The sequence below is a fragment of the Simochromis diagramma genome, unplaced genomic scaffold (genome assembly GCF_900408965.1).
Source record: "Simochromis diagramma unplaced genomic scaffold, fSimDia1.1 OVJJ01000596.1, whole genome shotgun sequence".
Classification (NCBI taxonomy): Eukaryota; Metazoa; Chordata; class Actinopteri; order Cichliformes; family Cichlidae; genus Simochromis; species Simochromis diagramma.
Genome location: NW_024387245.1, coordinates 7,087,824 through 7,105,141, shown reverse-complemented (window position 1 = coordinate 7,105,141; position 17,318 = coordinate 7,087,824). Strand labels below are relative to the sequence as shown.

General features: G+C 40.8%; 2 protein-coding genes across 2 annotated transcripts; both read left to right on the top strand.

Moving 5' to 3' along the window:
• Positions 1 to 3,414: 3,414 nt before the first annotated feature.
• Positions 3,415 to 9,317, top strand: LOC120713998. The gene is made up of 15 exons (XM_039999980.1): positions 3,415 to 3,960; positions 4,061 to 4,171; positions 4,255 to 4,287; positions 5,621 to 5,758; positions 5,891 to 6,037; positions 6,160 to 6,294; positions 6,423 to 6,580; positions 6,732 to 6,882; positions 6,978 to 7,032; positions 7,163 to 7,229; positions 7,484 to 7,617; positions 7,706 to 7,749; positions 7,881 to 8,054; positions 8,176 to 8,330; positions 8,451 to 9,317. Exons 1-15 carry the CDS (start codon positions 3,873 to 3,875, stop codon positions 8,610 to 8,612), a joined length of 1,752 nt encoding a protein of 583 aa, XP_039855914.1. The 5' UTR covers positions 3,415 to 3,872; the 3' UTR covers positions 8,613 to 9,317.
• A 1,261-nt stretch (positions 9,318 to 10,578) lies between these two features.
• LOC120713997 (macrophage mannose receptor 1-like) lies at positions 10,579 to 17,225 on the top strand. Its single transcript, XM_039999979.1, has 17 exons — positions 10,579 to 11,001; positions 11,091 to 11,268; positions 11,359 to 11,583; positions 11,733 to 11,902; positions 11,981 to 12,051; positions 13,101 to 13,201; positions 13,313 to 13,432; positions 13,563 to 13,700; positions 13,794 to 13,948; positions 14,075 to 14,174; positions 14,306 to 14,541; positions 14,983 to 15,166; positions 15,294 to 15,542; positions 15,651 to 15,830; positions 15,971 to 16,027; positions 16,630 to 16,772; positions 16,858 to 17,225. Exons 1-17 carry the CDS (start codon positions 10,822 to 10,824, stop codon positions 16,900 to 16,902), a joined length of 2,532 nt encoding a protein of 843 aa, XP_039855913.1. The 5' UTR covers positions 10,579 to 10,821; the 3' UTR covers positions 16,903 to 17,225.
• Positions 17,226 to 17,318: the final 93 nt, after the last annotated feature.

Here is a 17,318-nt window from a genome sequence, read left to right as displayed (position 1 = left end):
GTATTAACATTGTTGTTTATACACCAGGCCAACGATACAATATAAAAAATTGCTTCACATCTCCCTAGTCACCATGTATGTTGTAACCATAATAAAATCTGAGTGTTGAACATCCATTGGCTTGAAAAAACAGTAGTTACTAAATGTAACCCTGATTCTATGAGTATGAGCGCAACACCCCAAACATGTCATACCACTGGCTGTGTGATGTGGCCAGAGCTTAGTCTGTGCCTAAGGACACGTCGTAAATCATTCTTCGCTATAGCAGCTTAAACATATTTTCTTCCTTCCTCCTCAGCAAATCCTAGCCCACAGTGTGACTTAGCTAACGGGTGGATGACGTACGGCTCCAACTGCTACAAGTTTAAATCAGACACAAGAAAGAGCTGGACATCAGCTAGGCATGACTGCGTGGCGGATGGAGCAGACCTGGTGTCCATTACTTCAGCAGGAGAAAACCAGTTTGTCACGTCAAACATGGGTGAAACACATCTTGACCTCTGGATTGGGCTTTCCACACTGGTAAGAGAGGCATAGTGTAGGATTAGTAAACAGACTTACTTCTTTCTAAATGGACAATTTGACCTTTTTTTCTCCAGAAATGCAACAAGATTTCATGTCAAGTGGAAGTGGGGAACAGTCAGCTTGCCTGGTCTGATGCTACACAAGTGGGCTACACAAATTGGGCTGAAGGTCAACCCACAATGTAAGGTTTCATACTGTTGAAACAGACTCTCAAAGTCAATATTAATTGACTAAATCTTGCATTTTCCAACAGTGACACTCAGGTTGGCAGCTGTATTGCAATGATCAAGGATGAAACCAGTTCATTTGGAGACTGGAGGTCCCACGTCTGCAGAAACGAGCGTCCTTACATGTGCAAACGTCCACTGAATAGTAAGACTGATTGTTTTGGAAACACAAGGTTTACCATTGTGAAAGCATTTTATTTGGTTTCTGTTTTTTTCTCTCACTATTTCCGACTCTTGTTTTCCCTTCTCACCTGCAGCCATCTGCCCTGCTGGCTGGCAGAGCTTTGGTGGCAGTTGTTACTGGATGGTCAGTAATATCAATCTCTTGACCACCTGGCACGAGGCTTTTACAAAGTGTTCTGATATAGGGGCTCACCTCCTGATTATAAACAGGTAAAGAAAAAGAAAATTTCCCAATCACAGTGAGACTATTCTGACCAATGATAGTGTTACCAACTTCCTAAATAATAATAAGGTGCATAGTCTTGTCTTAAGAATTTAGCCTTCGTGAGTTCAGGTATTTGATCACACACAGTGATTCTCATCTGCCATGTTTGTTCCATTCTTCATGTGTAGTCAAGAGGAACAGTATTTCATTAATGGGAAGCTCCCAGACTTTCATCAAGTGGACATACCTGACATGTGGATTGGTTTATCAGGTCCTCTATGATTTGGTGCTCATGAAAATGTGAAAAAGACATTGCCATTTTATACACGATTAATGAGAAAGCTGTCTAAAATCTAAAGTTATTTATGTATGTAACATTACCAGATAAGGACCAGGATGGCCACTTCAAATGGGTGGATAAAACCGAAATAACCTTCTCAAACTATGGTGCCGGTTGGCCCAGAAACACTGAGAACTTCTGGGACTGTGGACAGATCTTTACGGGTAAGGATCGGTGCTCTGTTGCTCTGTTCCTAAGCTAATCGTTTCGCGTGTCATTAGATTGAGGCTGCTATTACAAGACCGATTAACGTTCTCAACATTCTTATCCAGGAAATTATGACGGCAAATGGGAAACAACCAACTGCTTTAAGAGCCTGGGATACATCTGTGAGATGACCGGGGGACAGAACCCGAAACCAACTTCAGCTCCTGGTCAGTCAAACTTCACATTCTCTCTTTCCTTGCGGTCAGACCACACGTTTACTGATAACTGTTGATTTGCTTTAGATTCCCACTGTGACACTGGATACTTGTTGTATGGGGACTTCTGCTATTACTTTGAGACCAAGATGGTGAAAAACTGGCAAGATGCTGAAGCACACTGTACCAGAGAGCAGGGTCACTTGGCCAGCTTCCACACAGAGGAAGAGCTGAGTTTCCTGATTGGTGAGTTACTAAGAGTACAAATCAAACTATGACTAAAGTGAAGTATTTCATTAACACACTCTATCAATGCTGATGTGCTTTTGTCTTGACATTTTGATAGCTCACATGCCAGGGGCAGCCTGGGTGGGTTTGAATGACATTAATGTTGAAAACCAGTTCGTATACACCGATGGAACACCTGCAGTAAGTGCCAAAGCCAGAGCAACCTATATGGCACCAAAACTTATTTCTAACCTATTTTCTTATACTGTGTAAAAGTGTGAAAACATTCATCACAAACCTAAAAAACTTGAGACTATCCTCTATCCTTCATAAAATCAAAATTTTACACCTGAAAATACTCACGGTTTCTCCTGATCTCAGGATTTTCTCCCATGGGCGGAAAACCAGCCTGACAACTGGGAGAATAATGAAGACTGTATGCACATCACAGGAACGACTCACAATGATCCTGGAAAACTCAATGATGACTTCTGCACAGCCACAAGGGATTATATCTGCAAAAAAGGTGTGATAAATGCATTCATTTTTGCCTCTTCCTGAATTAATTTTATATATTGAGTTTATATTTAGAGTTATTCCTTGTTTCGTATTTCTGTAGCCAAGGGACAAGGGCCTCCTCCCCAGCCTCCAACATCTGGACCAGGTCAGGCTTTAAGCTACACTGACAAATGATGATTAAATACATTTATCTCAATATGCAAATGTGTGAGCAGCTGTGTTTGTTACAGGCTGGAACGATAAATGCGGTTCTTGGACCGCTGATCCTTTCAATGACTACTGCTACCTGTTTAACTACCTGTCGATGAGGACATGGGCAGAGGCTCGAGCTGACTGCGTCAATCAGGGAGGAGATCTACTCAGTATCACTGAGCCCTTTGAACAGACCTTCATACAGGGTATGATCCTTACACCTTTATTTCACTGTTCAGATGAAAAAGATGGTCATTTGTTGTTAAACAGTGTTACAGAGGCCCTGCTTCATTAATATTTGGGTATTAGAATCATATCATACTATAATACATCATTAACATATCATAACTGCTGGAAGATTACAGAATGCATGTTACAGATAAAAAAACTGAATGAACTGTAACTGTATGAAATAAAAAGGGGCTGTGAATGATCCCATTCTTTCATATAAGTTGCTAAAATAGGTTGATACCTTGAGGGCTAAAGGATTCTATTGAATCGTGCTGTTGCTCCTAAATATGAAAATATGACATTTTTAATCATATTTCAGTGTAATAATATGCTAAATGTGATTTTTTTTATTTTATTTTAGACGACATATTTTAACTGCTTTTCTCAATTTCTCAGTCAACTTCTCACTTTTCAGTTTGTAGGTGTTTCAGAGCTGATATGTGCAGATCTTTGCTTGAAATTTATGCTTGAAAAATTTTGCAGTTTGGAGATTGTGTCGCTTTCATGTATCGTAGAATTTTGGAGCGGTGTAACTAGTGATGTCTTTTTCAATGCTACCACTAGTGGGCACTGGAGACTTTTTCTCCCCTAAATACTGTAAATCATCTTCAAAGACTGACTAGGTATACAGGTACACTCCCACTTTTGGGTGTGGCCGGTGCAACAAAGCACACATAACTGCAACCAAGGAGTGAAAAGGGCCTAGAACTTTGCTCATTAATCTGTTGTTTTATCTTTATCTTCACATTTGACTGTTTTTTATTTCTTTAGATCTATTAATAATCTCAACTTGCTATAATTTGCTGCTTTTTTAAAATATCCTCTCAGCTTCAATCCAGCAGAGTCCCACTGGGATCTCTATGTGGATGGGGGGTCATGACTCCATGACTGAAGGTGGTTGGGAATGGACAGACGGCTCTCCGTTCAGATTCATCCACTGGAATGCAGGTTAAAGGCCAAATCTGATGCTTTATAAATACTTACAGACTTAAAACTAAAGACTAAAAACAAAAACTAAAGTGAAAAATATGCTCCTCTTTTCTCACAGGGAACCCAGATGACTATTATGGCGAAGACTGTCTGAGTATGCTCATAAACAATGGCTACTGGAATGATGACAACTGTGAGTACAAGAGAGGATATATCTGCAAACGGAGAGGTGAGAAATGATGCTCCAGATGATGCTTGGAAAATAAGAATTTGACAATTTTCAGATTTCTGATAGATGTTTACTTTTTCCAGGAAGAACACCTGAGCCCCCTCCACCTCATGATGGTAACAGTGATACCTCAGTGTTAATTTGAAACAATAAAAAGATACAGTTGATTAACAGAGCAAGAGATTGAGATCTAAACATACTAGTTTTCTTTAAAAAGCATAAATAATTTCAGTTTGCACATAATAACAGAATTATTACAGAAAAACCAAAAATGACCACAGTGAATATATCATTGGCCTTGTGAAAAATTAACCCCTTTACTGACTAATAGCACAAACCACTGCCGTGCAATGATGTGCTGTAAATTTTCAATGCTTAAAGTTTGTAAAATCAAGTAAAAACTGAGGTTTATCTTCCAATTTACACACAATATAAAAAACTGCTGTCTCAGTTGTCACCTGGTAAAAAAAAGAAATCAGTTCAGACTTGAGAAAAAGAATTGTCACTGCTCACAAAGCAGGAGATGGATATAGTTATCACAGCATTTCTAAAGTTTCAAGAACTGGAGTGAGAACTATTATAAAGAAAATCAAAGAGAGCCACACCTGGCAGATGTAGAAAGTGAAAGATTTCAAAGAATGAGAAATATGTCTACCCCAGAATAACTGCAAAGACACTAATGAATAACTCAGCCAAGTCAGGAATTATAATCTTGAAAAGGACAATCACTAGAACTCTACACAGGAACGGACTGTGAGGTTACAGACCAAGAAAAACTCCTCTTCTGCAGAAAAGATGAGTTTAAGCTGGACTGAAGTATACTATAGACAACCTGGAAAAAGGTTATGCACACTGGACACATACCCTTTGGTCAGATGACATGAAACTAGAGCTCTTTGCCCTCAGAGACATTGATTGTATTTAGAGAAAGAAGGGAGAGGTTTACAACCTTAAGAACACTGACAATGACTCAAAACGTACATCACTCCTGGTGAAGAACAACCTCCAGAAGACCAAAGTGGACGTTACTGACTGCCCTTCGCAAAGCCCTGACTTGGAACATCTTGGAAATTTGTGGGGTGAACTGAAGATCCATGAAAGAAGACCATCGAATCTGCGGGAGGTTGAGAGAATGGACTGGAATCACTCAGGAGACGTGTGAGACCTGCTGAAAACTACAACAAATGACTGCAGGGTGTTATCCAATGAAAAAAAAATGCAAAACTGACTATTGGTATAAGGGAGGCTAATATTTTTTTTTCTATGTGCAAAGTAAAAAAATTGTAAGCCTCCAAATTAATACTAGAATATTTGGAAAAGCTGTGTTAAAAATTCCTTGCTCTGTTTAAAGGTACTTGGGAAATTTTCATGTTTAGGCTAATTATTCTACCCTCATCTATAATATATATTATTTTTGCACTGGAATAACGCATCAACTTTTTATTGTAGGCTTTCTGACTGCACTGGTATGCCAGGGCTCCGCTGCTGTCCTTCATTGTCCACAGGAAAGTGTGATTAACATCCGGTCTGCTTTCTACGGACGAAAGAATGCCGACATCTGTCCACACTTCGATGGCTCAGAAAGTGGTGCTGCACATTTGTTACAACATATATTGATGATGTGTATTTGATTCAGCGATTTTTTGAAAACTTTATCTGCAGGTATGTATCAATGTAAATCAAATTAATTAAGTAAATATTGATATTACTATATTCTAGGCAACTGCACAGTAGGCGGCATCCTTCCTAAGTACAGAAAAATGTGTGACAACCTTCCGTTCTGCTTTGCGTATGCCAATGTGGACCCAGACCCCTGCCCCACTGTTTCCAAATATCTTGAGCTCATCTACAGCTGTGAACAAAAAGGTAACTTCTCCATCGGTTTCTCTAAACATTTTATAATCAGTGCTAATGTTTACTGTAGTATTACATATTTATCTTGAGTTAGTGCAATTCCGGCTTCATGCTTTTGTGCTTTGAATGCTCAGTGTGCCTGCATGGCTTGGGTCTTGAACATGGCAACATCTCAGATGCCATGCTCTCTGCTTCCTCCTCCATTGGCTCCTTCACTCCAAACAAAGCTCGTCTGAATGGAAATTCCTGCTGGATGCCATCAGGAAATGGTATGCACCAACCCAGGGATCACACATGTGTAATAATATTTGAATTGTTAGTTAAAACTTGAGGTTGGGGTTCTGGGTTTTGGCACAACAAAGGTCCTATCTTCTACCCTGTCTCTGTCCTCTTACAGCTGCTTCAAGCTGGATTCAGGTAAACCTTGGTGAGACCAGAAAAGTGACGGGGATTGTGATTCAGGGTTGCCCACAGAATGACCACTGGGTGACCAAATTTAAGATTCAGCACAGTATGGATGGATTGACCTGGACTGACTACCCAGCTGATGGGGATGTGAGTAAGAATTGCACGAAACTGCATAGCGACTTTCTGTGGTCTACCACCTGCCAGACATCAAGACTGTTCAAAGCCACACTTGGGAGCTCTTGGACAGGTTTATCTGTTTAAATATCCATGATAACAATTTTCTATTTCTCTCATTCAGTTCCAGATTTTACCAGGAGCAACAGACAGAAACACTGCTGAGACTCAGCTGCTGGGGACGCCTGTGTCAGCTCAGTTCGTCCGCATCCTTCCAGTGGAGTTCAGCAGTCAGGCAGGCCTTCGGTTTGAGGTGTTAGGATGCACGCCAGACTGTAAGGAAACTGACTTAACTCCAGATTAAACCTTTTTTCAAATACAAATCTAAATTTATATGGTTTGTCATTATAAAATATCGGTTGTTCAACAGATGCAGTTACATGTGCCAGCAAGCCCAACTTCAACTTTGCTAATGATAAAATGACGTAAGTAAAAATATATTTTTCCTCTTTTTTTAACAAATATACTGTAATAAAGTTGAATTTGTAGCTCTTTGTGTCATTGTTCTTTGGATTATTAGTCACACATTTCTACACTAATTTTCATGTCTTTCAGTGTCCACTGTCCAGCAGACTGTGCCAAAGCTGGTTACACAGTGTATGGCACTACATTGTATCGAGGGGTACGTAAAAAATAAATAAATAAAAGAAGACTTTTTAATTAGAGTATAGCATCACGTCACTTAAACTTCTGGGATATTGATATGGTCAGTTAAGTAACAGAGGTTGTTAATTAGTGTCGGTATCACCATTGATACCTAGACCCAACAGAGGTTGCACCACTAGTCCGACTCCTGCAGGCCGGCACATCAGTACGTACCATTGCCAGAATGTTTGTGTCTGTGCATGCATTACCTCTCTCTTCTTTCTTAAACAGGACTCAAACATCTGTGCAGCAGCTATCCATGCTGGAGTGGTGCTGAATGAGATTGGAGGAGACTGCACTTTGCTAAAAGCTGACGGACAGAACTTCTACCCTGGATCCACGAGGAATGGCATTACCTCACGGCAGTGAGTAGATGAGTTTCTTAGTTCTTGTTTTGTTTTTTAGTAGCGGGGCAGTCCCGAGAGGCTGATTCAATGCCTTTACTTTCAACAGATATGATGGAAACTATGCTGTGTCTTACTTTTTTGCAGATGGAGGTAAGTTGACATGCAGTTAGAACCTCTTAATTTCTTTCAGCTTCCACTTTTTGAAGAAGTAATGATGATTTTATGAGTTAATCTGTTCTGTGTTGTTATTCTGCCGTTTCTTTTTCCACTCTCTCCCACAGAGCTGAGATGCTCCGGACCTGACTGGTTTGAGTTTGGGGACTTCTGCTACAAACCTTTTGGAGACAAAAAGACGTGGCATGATGCTCAGAGCAGCTGCAGGGCTCTGGGTGCTGAACTTGTCTCCATCCTCTCCATGACAGAGCAGAGCTGGCTGGAAGGCTACCTGTACATGGGTATGGATTTACACTTATTTTCTCTGTGTTTAAACTAAAGTAGATGTTAAAGGTTTAGAAAAGCCTTTTACATTCTTAAGTCACACTTGATTTAAACTTGATATTTATTTGTCCTTCACAGCCACCAGTGACACCTGGATTGGTCTAAATGACCTGTTTTATGCTGGCTTGTTCTCATGGTCTGATCAACACATAACAACATTCACCTACTGGGCTCCAGGGGAACCCAACAACCATGATGGGTTCAGTGAGGACTGTGTCGAGATGTTGCACCAGGTGAGAAACCTGAAAACCCTCACTGGTGAAAGCAAATAAAGTGATCTTTGTAGTCAGTTGTGGTCTTTTTGACATCAATCATAATTGATTGATTGATTGATCATACTAATTTTCCTTCAGTCTGGCCGATGGAACGACGTGACCTGCACAGAACTCAATACATACATCTGCAAAATGCCCAAAGCACATTACCCACCGCCTTCTGTACAGCCCACTGTGTACGGATGTCCTCAGGTGCGACAAACATCGACTTGTCACATTTCTCTGCCTTTTCAAGTTTAACCTCACACTGCAGAAGTGACAATGCCAGATGTGTGATAAGGTGTTTAATGTGTGTGTCAGGGCTGGGAAGCATATCGCTACTCCTGCTACTGGATGGAGGAGACGACTAGGAGCTGGTCTGATGCTAAGGCCTTCTGTGAGGAGCAGGATGCCGTCTTGCTGCATATTGGAGACATGTGAGTCACATGTCTGTCTGAGGGTGATATAAGGATGCTTATTACTGCAAAACTACAGATTCTGGATTTTATGTATCTGGATGATACATAAAATCTTAGCCTATACTTATGGTGCTATAATCCAGTGTCACTCAACAACACTCTTATCTCTGAAAAACTCATGAAGAAGAATTTTCCTCCCCTGTGATTCACAGAATATTTCATAATTTTTTTCCCCCCTGGAATCCAAATAATTTCAAAATTTTAGATTTTTTTTTTTTAAATTGCTCCACTTGTATAGGGGCAATTTTTCCAGCTGAGGTTGTGCACTCCAATAGTCTTTTTTGTACATTATTGTCTGTTTGTCATTATCATCTCTTTGTTCTGTTTTCCTGCAGCTATGAGCAGTCACATTTTACAGCGGCGCTGTCAGGAAAGACTGGTTTTTGGTGGATTGGCCTGCGTGCTCATGGGGGGGCAGGTGGAGGGGTGGACTACATTTGGGATGATGGTTCATCTCTCAGCTTTACTCACTGGGACAGAAACCAGCCAGGTACTGACCTAACACTGACCTACATGAAGCTGGCTAGCTGCTGCATTTCTGAAATATTTCACTTTTTCTGGTCCCATTGACTTTGAATGGAGAACCAGCTTTCTCTCACCTCTGCTTTGTATGTTGAAGGTTGTGGCTTCGAGTACAGCATGGGACATTTTTCACAATGATTTGTTTTGGTATATATTGTGTAATACACATCAACACATATTTCAGATTTTTTTCTCCTCATCTTAGACAGAAAACTGTAAACATTTTCCTGTTTACAAAATTATTTCAGAGGGACAACTTTACAGCAACAAGGTAAATGTCGCTGAGGTGGGCTGGTTTAGCTCAGTTGGATGAGCAGGCGACCATATGCCGCACGGCTGATAGGGGCTGGCCTGGGTTCAAGTCCGACCTGCAGCCCTTTGCCGCATGTCTCCCCCTCTCTCTTTCCCACCACTTTCCTGTCAGTCTTCACTGCATCTATCTAATAAAGCCAAAAAATATAATGTCTGAAAAATGTTCCGCTCTTCTCTCCTCTGCTCTTCTTCCCTTTTCTGGGAGGCAGTGGGGAGGTAGAGTGTACAGCCCAATCTGGTGGGGAAGTGTGGGAAGCCAGATCGGGCGCCCCCCTTCCGACCCTCCTCTCTGCTCTCTCCAATCTTATCTTACTCACTTCTCTTACTCCTCTCTATCACCTTTTCTGTCCCTTTGAAGAAATAGAATAAACTGTAGAAAACTAAACAGGTAAAAGAAGAAGCGAAATAACAATTTTAACATAAACCAGTGACACACGCTGGGGCCTGATCAACCCTGGCAGGGCCTCCTTGGATGAGGGTGTCTAGTGATAATGGCCAAAACGCCTGATGAATCCAAGGTCCACTACTGATGATGTGTCCCAGATTTTAATAATTTAGATCAGATCTCTAATCCCTAAACCTAACCAAGGAAAAATGGCAGATTAGCTTGGGTAAAAAGAACGAAACTTGAGGCACACAACAATATGCGCCGCTGGTAAAGTTTCTGGGCTGCTTTTCCTCATAACAGCCATCCCCCAAGATTTTCTCCATCAAAAGCAATGCATTGTCAGGGATTGTAACATCTAGTCCTTTTACTGAATAAAGCCAAAAAAATATTTAAAAAAAATAAAATGTCTCTGAGGTGAAGATGACTACACTTTGAAAAAAACAAACAAACTTGTAGGACTGAAATTCTTCCAAACACTGAGCAATTCCATTAGGTACAGAGTAGCTGCTATCTGAGGTACAGTACAGTTTGCCTATTAAAAAAGCTAGCCATGGGTTTATAAGCCATCTCACTTCAGCTTTGTTAGCTTTAACTTTTTCGCTGGCACTGGCAAACTACAAAACGAGTCCGCCAGTAACAACAATCCCACCCCAATTTCTACAGAATTGTATAGTTTAGTTTTTTGTTATTGTTATTATTATTAATAATAAACACAAGAAACCAAAATCTCTTTCTGTCTTTAGATAACGGTGGTGGTACTTGTGTGGCTATGACAACGGGTCAGGTTGGTGGTTTCTGGGATGACAAGCAGTGCTTGGACAAATATGCCTTCGTATGTGAAAAATACAGACCTGACATCAGCCCGCCCACCAAGGCCCCGACTGTTCCTCCTGCACAGGGCTGTGCTGCTGGCTGGACAGCCAAACCCCATTTCAGGCACTGTTATAAGGTAATAACAGCACAAAGTTAAACATCTAAAAGTGTGATTATCTGCAAGAGAAGGTCAGTTATTCATTTTCCAGGGGTGATTTATTGCAGCTCTTCCACAACGTGGACTGGTCCTTGAAGAAGAGCTGGGAAGCAGCGCTTGAGGACTGTATCGCCAGAGGTGGTAATCTGGCCAGCATCCACACTCAGGAGGAAGAAGAGTTTCTTGCTCTGTACAGCAAAGGCACTACCAAGTGGATTGGTCTCAGGAGCAACCCAATAGAAGGAGGTGAGCAAAATATATGTATTGCAGAGGCACTCAGTTAAATGGGAGCCAAATAAAGAATAAACCTAAAAAACAACTCCTCCCTTATTGCAGGATATTCTTGGAGCGATGGCACGCCTCTGTCCCACACCAACTGGGGTGACGGGGAGCCAAACAATCATGAGGGTCGGGAGGACTGTGTAGAGATGGTGAGCAACGCGAATGGCACCTACTCGTTGTGGAATGATCTCAACTGTGACGCTCATCAGGATTGGATATGCAAGATTACTAAAGGAAAGGATCCCATCCTTCCCCCTAGGCCCCCATCACCTGAACCAGGTAACTAAGGCACCTGTCGTTTCTCTACAGAGGGATCAAGTCATGAATTTGCTTCCCTTAAGGATAGAGCAATTTTTATATGAATTCAGACCCTCACAAACCCTCACAATGTCTGAGTGTTTGTTTTTTCCTAACGTTTCAAACTTCAGCTCCCGATTGTGGCTCGAACCCCGGCTGGAGGAAGAACAAAAACATCTGCTATTACTACAATGACACTGACATAGTGGACTTCCACACAGCTTTCACACGGTGCTATGCAGAGAAAGCCAGACTTGTGTCCATCCTAAACAGAGAAGAACAAGCATATGTTAACAGCATGGTATGCTTTTTCATCTTTAACTTCATTAGAGATTATTTACTGTGGAAAAATGAGTGATAAGTCTTGCTGCTGTTTCAGGTGGGGACAGGAAAGGTTACTGCAGCCTGGATTGGAATGAGGATGTTTGGCACAGTAGATGGACAATACGTGTAAGTATGTTTCTAAGCAATTGCACCAAAGCAAAGAAATGTTAAACAAATCTTTTTTGTGTCATTTTCTTTTTTCATAGTTCTGAGCAGCAGAGTTTCCATTTCACAATATTTAGGGATATTTCATGTCCTTAAAACCGATATTTAATGTAACAGATCAGGACTTCATGCTGAGGGTCCAGGGGAGGGGGAGAGAAAATGTCAGAACAAAATTTGCATAAGCCAGGGCTGTATTACAAATAGCAAAGTTTTACCGTCTTTGGTTTGCTATGTTTTAGTTTTTTTGGTCACATTTATACACAAAAATCAGCCCACAATGAGAACTGCCACAGAAAACATCTTTGTGTCTTTATTCAGCGCTGGGCACTCACAGAGCCCTACAAATTCACAAATTGATTTTCATATATTTTACTTTTTTTTCCTTTTATGTACTATAAAATTGGAAAAACTATAAGTTGCCCACAGCTGACTATAAGTCAGATTATATCATCTGACTTCAATAAATATTTGCAACCTCACACAGTATGCAGAAAAAAAATGAGAATGATGCACATATTTACACGTGTGGGACAGCAGGAGTAACTTCACCAACATCAATTGAAGTTGATTAGATGAACTTAGATGAACACCACGTGAAACGCCTGATTTATTTAGAGAACAGCTGCCCTAACCTCAAAGATCCCACAGTTTGAATCAAATTATGAAGGAAAGGTTTGCCCTCATACCGGAACATGTTGACTCATCTTTATCTCACTTATCTACAATGCCATACTGATTACAAAGAGAAAAACTTGCATTCAATCTGTGCTGTGTTATTTTTGTTAGTACCCTTATGTTTGACCTAATTTGCTTTGCTGTCGGTATATCGCACTGATGATTATGAGTTCATATATGTGACCATTGTTATCATTGCTCTGGTTAGTAAATTTAGACCAAATTCACTAATTTACTACTGGTTAAAAACATTCAACATACTTTAACAGATTTGAAGATAAGGAAAATCTTTTCTTTTAATGTAAAACTGTAAAATTTCTGTTTTATGTGCTCAGGTGGGTCGACTACTCCCCTATGACATACACTCACTGGTCTCCTGGTGAGCCCAACAATGCTAACGGGGAGGAGCAGTGCGTGCAGATGAACAGACATCAAGGTACTGCACCTTCTGTCAACTGACAATTTAGATCAAATACGCTATTTTTTAACGAATGTGTCTTTATGACTTAACTATAATGATGCGTGCAATATACTCTGACTTGCTAAGGTGGATGGAACGATGCCAACTGTGGTCGGGCTTCAGCAGGTTACGTATGTAAGAAGTTCCCCGGAGATATTCACACTCCGCCTCCACCAACACAGCCCTGGGAGGGCAACTGTCCTGCAGGTAACATACACAGTTTAAATACAAATTTGGTTAAATCACACAGGCTGACTAATGCTGCTGGTTCTTTCACATCAGCTGGAGTATTTTTTCTCTGTTTATTACTCATTACGATTTTCCTCCTCCCCTGTAGGTTGGCTGCGTTTCAACAATAAGTGCTTCATGTTCAAAGGAAAAAAGAATGATATTAAAGGAAACTGGTCATATGCTCGAAGTTGGTGCAGGGAGCAAGGAGGAGACTTGGCAGTCATTGATGATCAGTATGAGAATGGTAAGCTCAGCATATAACCATTAAACAAAACATTATTAGAACAGAGGTTTCCTCCACAGAGACGGCTCTTTACATTTCCGTTCTCTCCTACAGACTTTGTTGCTAGTTACCTGAGGGACCTGGAGCTCCCCACATGGATCGGTCTGTCAGATCTCTTGGTGGAGAATCAGTACGCCTGGAGTGATGGGGTCAGTCCAGTTCTGTACACCAACTGGAATGACAAAGAGCCCAACAATGCGAACGGAGTGGTGAGGACACTTTGCTTCAGATTATCACTAATCGAGTGAAGCAGATGGGAAAGTACTGTAAAGTTGTGGGCTCATAAACATGGAAAGGACACATTTAGCCTTGACTATTCTTGGTTTGCTCAACAGGAAAACTGTGTGACGATTACTCATAGCCCCCTGTTAACTGGCAAATGGAACGATGACAACTGTGACAACAATCACAGCTTCGTCTGCTCCAGAAAGAAATGTTAGTAAACACTCCAGAGATAATTCTTCCTGCTCAGATGCAATTGCATTTCACAGACTACAAAAAACATTTTAAATGCATGCTAGCTTAAACCTTCTTATTAAGTATTTGTCAATCTCCCTAAATATTAGCAAGCAGTATCCAGCCGCCTCCACCCACAAAGAGCCCCTGCCCAGCAGGCTACATCTCATGGTACCTGAACTGTTACAAACTGGTGGAGGAGCCAGCGACCTGGGATGCAGCTCAGGCAGCCTGCAAGGATCAGGGAGGCAATCTGGCCAGCATCGACATGAGCTACGACCAGGCCTTTGTGGCTGGAGCGGTCCTGCAGGGAAAAGCTGATGCCTGGATTGGACTGAAGCGCAAGGTGCTGTTTAGAGAGAAACAGAAAAGTTTAGTTCCAAGTAGAATTCAGAAGAATTCGCATTAAATATGCTACAAATAGAAGAAAAATACTCCAGGAAAGGCACTAATTATAGAAGGTGAAAATACCTTATTGCAAGTAAAGATCCTACATTAATAAAAAGTATTGAGAAAATTTTACTAGGAAGATTTACTTTTAAAAAAGTAGATGCATTTCAATTAAACTAGGAATCAAAGGCAGACATCTCTAATATAAAAGCTACCAGAGCTATTAAAAAAACAACAACTGAGTAATCAGTTGTGGATTTAAACCTTCTGTCTTCTCTCACTGGTATTTGTTTTTTTTCTGCACTCTTGGAGTCACTTCCTTGATGCTTGTCTAACAGCACTGTGTGATCCATGACAATCTAAACATTTAATCATATGTTGTTGCCTTGTGATGCAGGATGATGGTTCCTACATGTGGACAGATGGTTGGCCAGTTTTTTTCACTCAGTGGGGACCAGGAGAGCCCACTAACATTAAGGATGAGGGTTGTGTGAGTATGCATGCTTCGAGGATGTTCCACGGGACCTGGAATGACACCAAGTGTGACCTAGAGAAACCATACATCTGCAAGAAAACCTCAGGTACAAGCTCAATCAGAATTGAACTTTTTTTCTTTCTTTCTTTCTTTTTAATTGCTTTTAGTCAGTTTCTGACTAATTATATATGCTTTCATTTATATAACCTTTAATAATAACACTTGTCTCTCAGAGAAACCTCCAACCACTCCCGCCCCTGGTGATGGGATGTGTCAGCGCTTTGCGATACCCTATGGCAAGTACTGTTACTATGTGTACAGTGGTGAGGTCGGCTTCTCTTGGCCGGACTCTGAACACTACTGCCAGGCAGGCAGGATGGAGCTGGTCTCCATTCACAGCAGAGCAGAGGTAGAATTCCTCAAGAGCTTCAACTACAGCAAAAACATGAACCTCTGGATTGGCCTTACCAGGGATAACAACTGTGAGTTTACAAATGGAAAGAAAAAGAGAGAGACTCATTGCTTTCACAGGGCTATTGTACCAGGGCTTAATTCAGTAAAATGAATCAACTTTTCTTTTAAACCTGCAGTTGGCTGGGCCTGGACAGATGAGACCTCTGTAAGCTTCCTCAACTGGGCTCCCAATGAGCCCAATTCAGCGTTTCACCCAGGGAACATGGCCGAGAACTGTGTGGAGATGTACAAAGACGGACGCTGGAATGACAACAACTGCATGGAGAAGAAAAGTTTTGCTTGCCGCCACCCTCAGTGTAAGCATTTTTCCTATTTCCCTTTTAGATATTTTAATGCAGCACAGATGTAAGGCAATTTCTGCAGCTTTAATAACGCTTATTGAATTTGGTAATGATAAGCAGCGGAATAACAGGCTCTTTGTAAATCTGTCTTTCAGTTTATCAAACAGATGAGAACAAAAATCCAATTTATCCCACTGAAGCTCCAGCTAACAGTAAGTGACAAATATGGTTGCTTTACAATATAACTTGGTTCTCATGTCAGCAAATAATAATTAAGCCATGCATTTAATAATAAACAAACCAAAACAAAAAAAAACCCCAACAACAGGTCTAAATCAGCTAGTCCTTGTAGAGCAAAATCTCCCATTTGGATTTCTGAGACTTTGGGGACATTTGTGGTCCCCAGATGCTAAAAAACTACTTTGGAAATTCCCCAACTTTTCACCTGTTGCAGCCTTACAGGTTTAAATGTGGATTTCAGTTACTAAGTTGGTCATTGTTCATGGCAACCGTTAATAATGTCCCCTGCCACAATCATTAACAAGTGTACTGATCCACTTATTTTATGTAGTACCACACACAGACTAAAGTTTTATTTCCTCTAAAATTTCCCCATCTGCCTTAACCTTATGTAGTCTTTGTTGCCAATTTAACATCCAGACACAACTATTACACAAGTATTGAGCATGTTAGAATACTAATAATAGGGTTTAGTGTAAAGTGTCACTGAAATACAATCGCATAGGTATAAGCAAAGTAAGACATTGGAGTGATTCTAGCAGGTTAATATCTCACCTGAGCTGGTTTGTCTCAGACGTAGGGCTGATAGCCGGCGTCGTCGTTGCAGTCATTGTGGTCGTCGCCATAATAGTTGGACTGTTCTACGTCTTCAGTGTGCGTGGATATAAACTGAGCACCTTGAGCTTGCCAGCAAAAAGCACCAGTAGAATTGATGTGGTAAGTTTTTAATTAGCCTGTCATGGTTGGATAAACAAATATATTGATGTCAGTGCTAAAAACTCATGTCATTCTTGTGTTGCAGCCTGCCTTTACCAACCCCAACTTCGTAGGAGAATCGGACACATAAATCGTCGAGCTTTTCACATTAACACTGATATTTTTTGCAAATCAATAACATAGTTTGTTATTTTTATTCAATGCAGACTATCCCTGCTCTCAAAGGGCAAGACCGAACATGCAAACTCCACACAGAAAAGCCTCAGTTGGCTGGTGGATTTGAACCCAGAAACATCAGTGCTGCCAGTCAACATGTTGTGATATGCTAATACCATTAAAATATAGTGAGATAACATTTCCCCATTTTTCCACATGCAGCAGTAATGATGTCGATATATAGCCAGTTGCTGTTTTGCAGATTTTATAGCAAAGTGCCAAATTATTCTCTCTCTTTTTTTTATTTAAAAAATAAAACAAACAACCGTGTTTTCATTTCCAGTGTTTATTCATGTCTGTACACTGCAACACAAAAATTTTATTTTATTT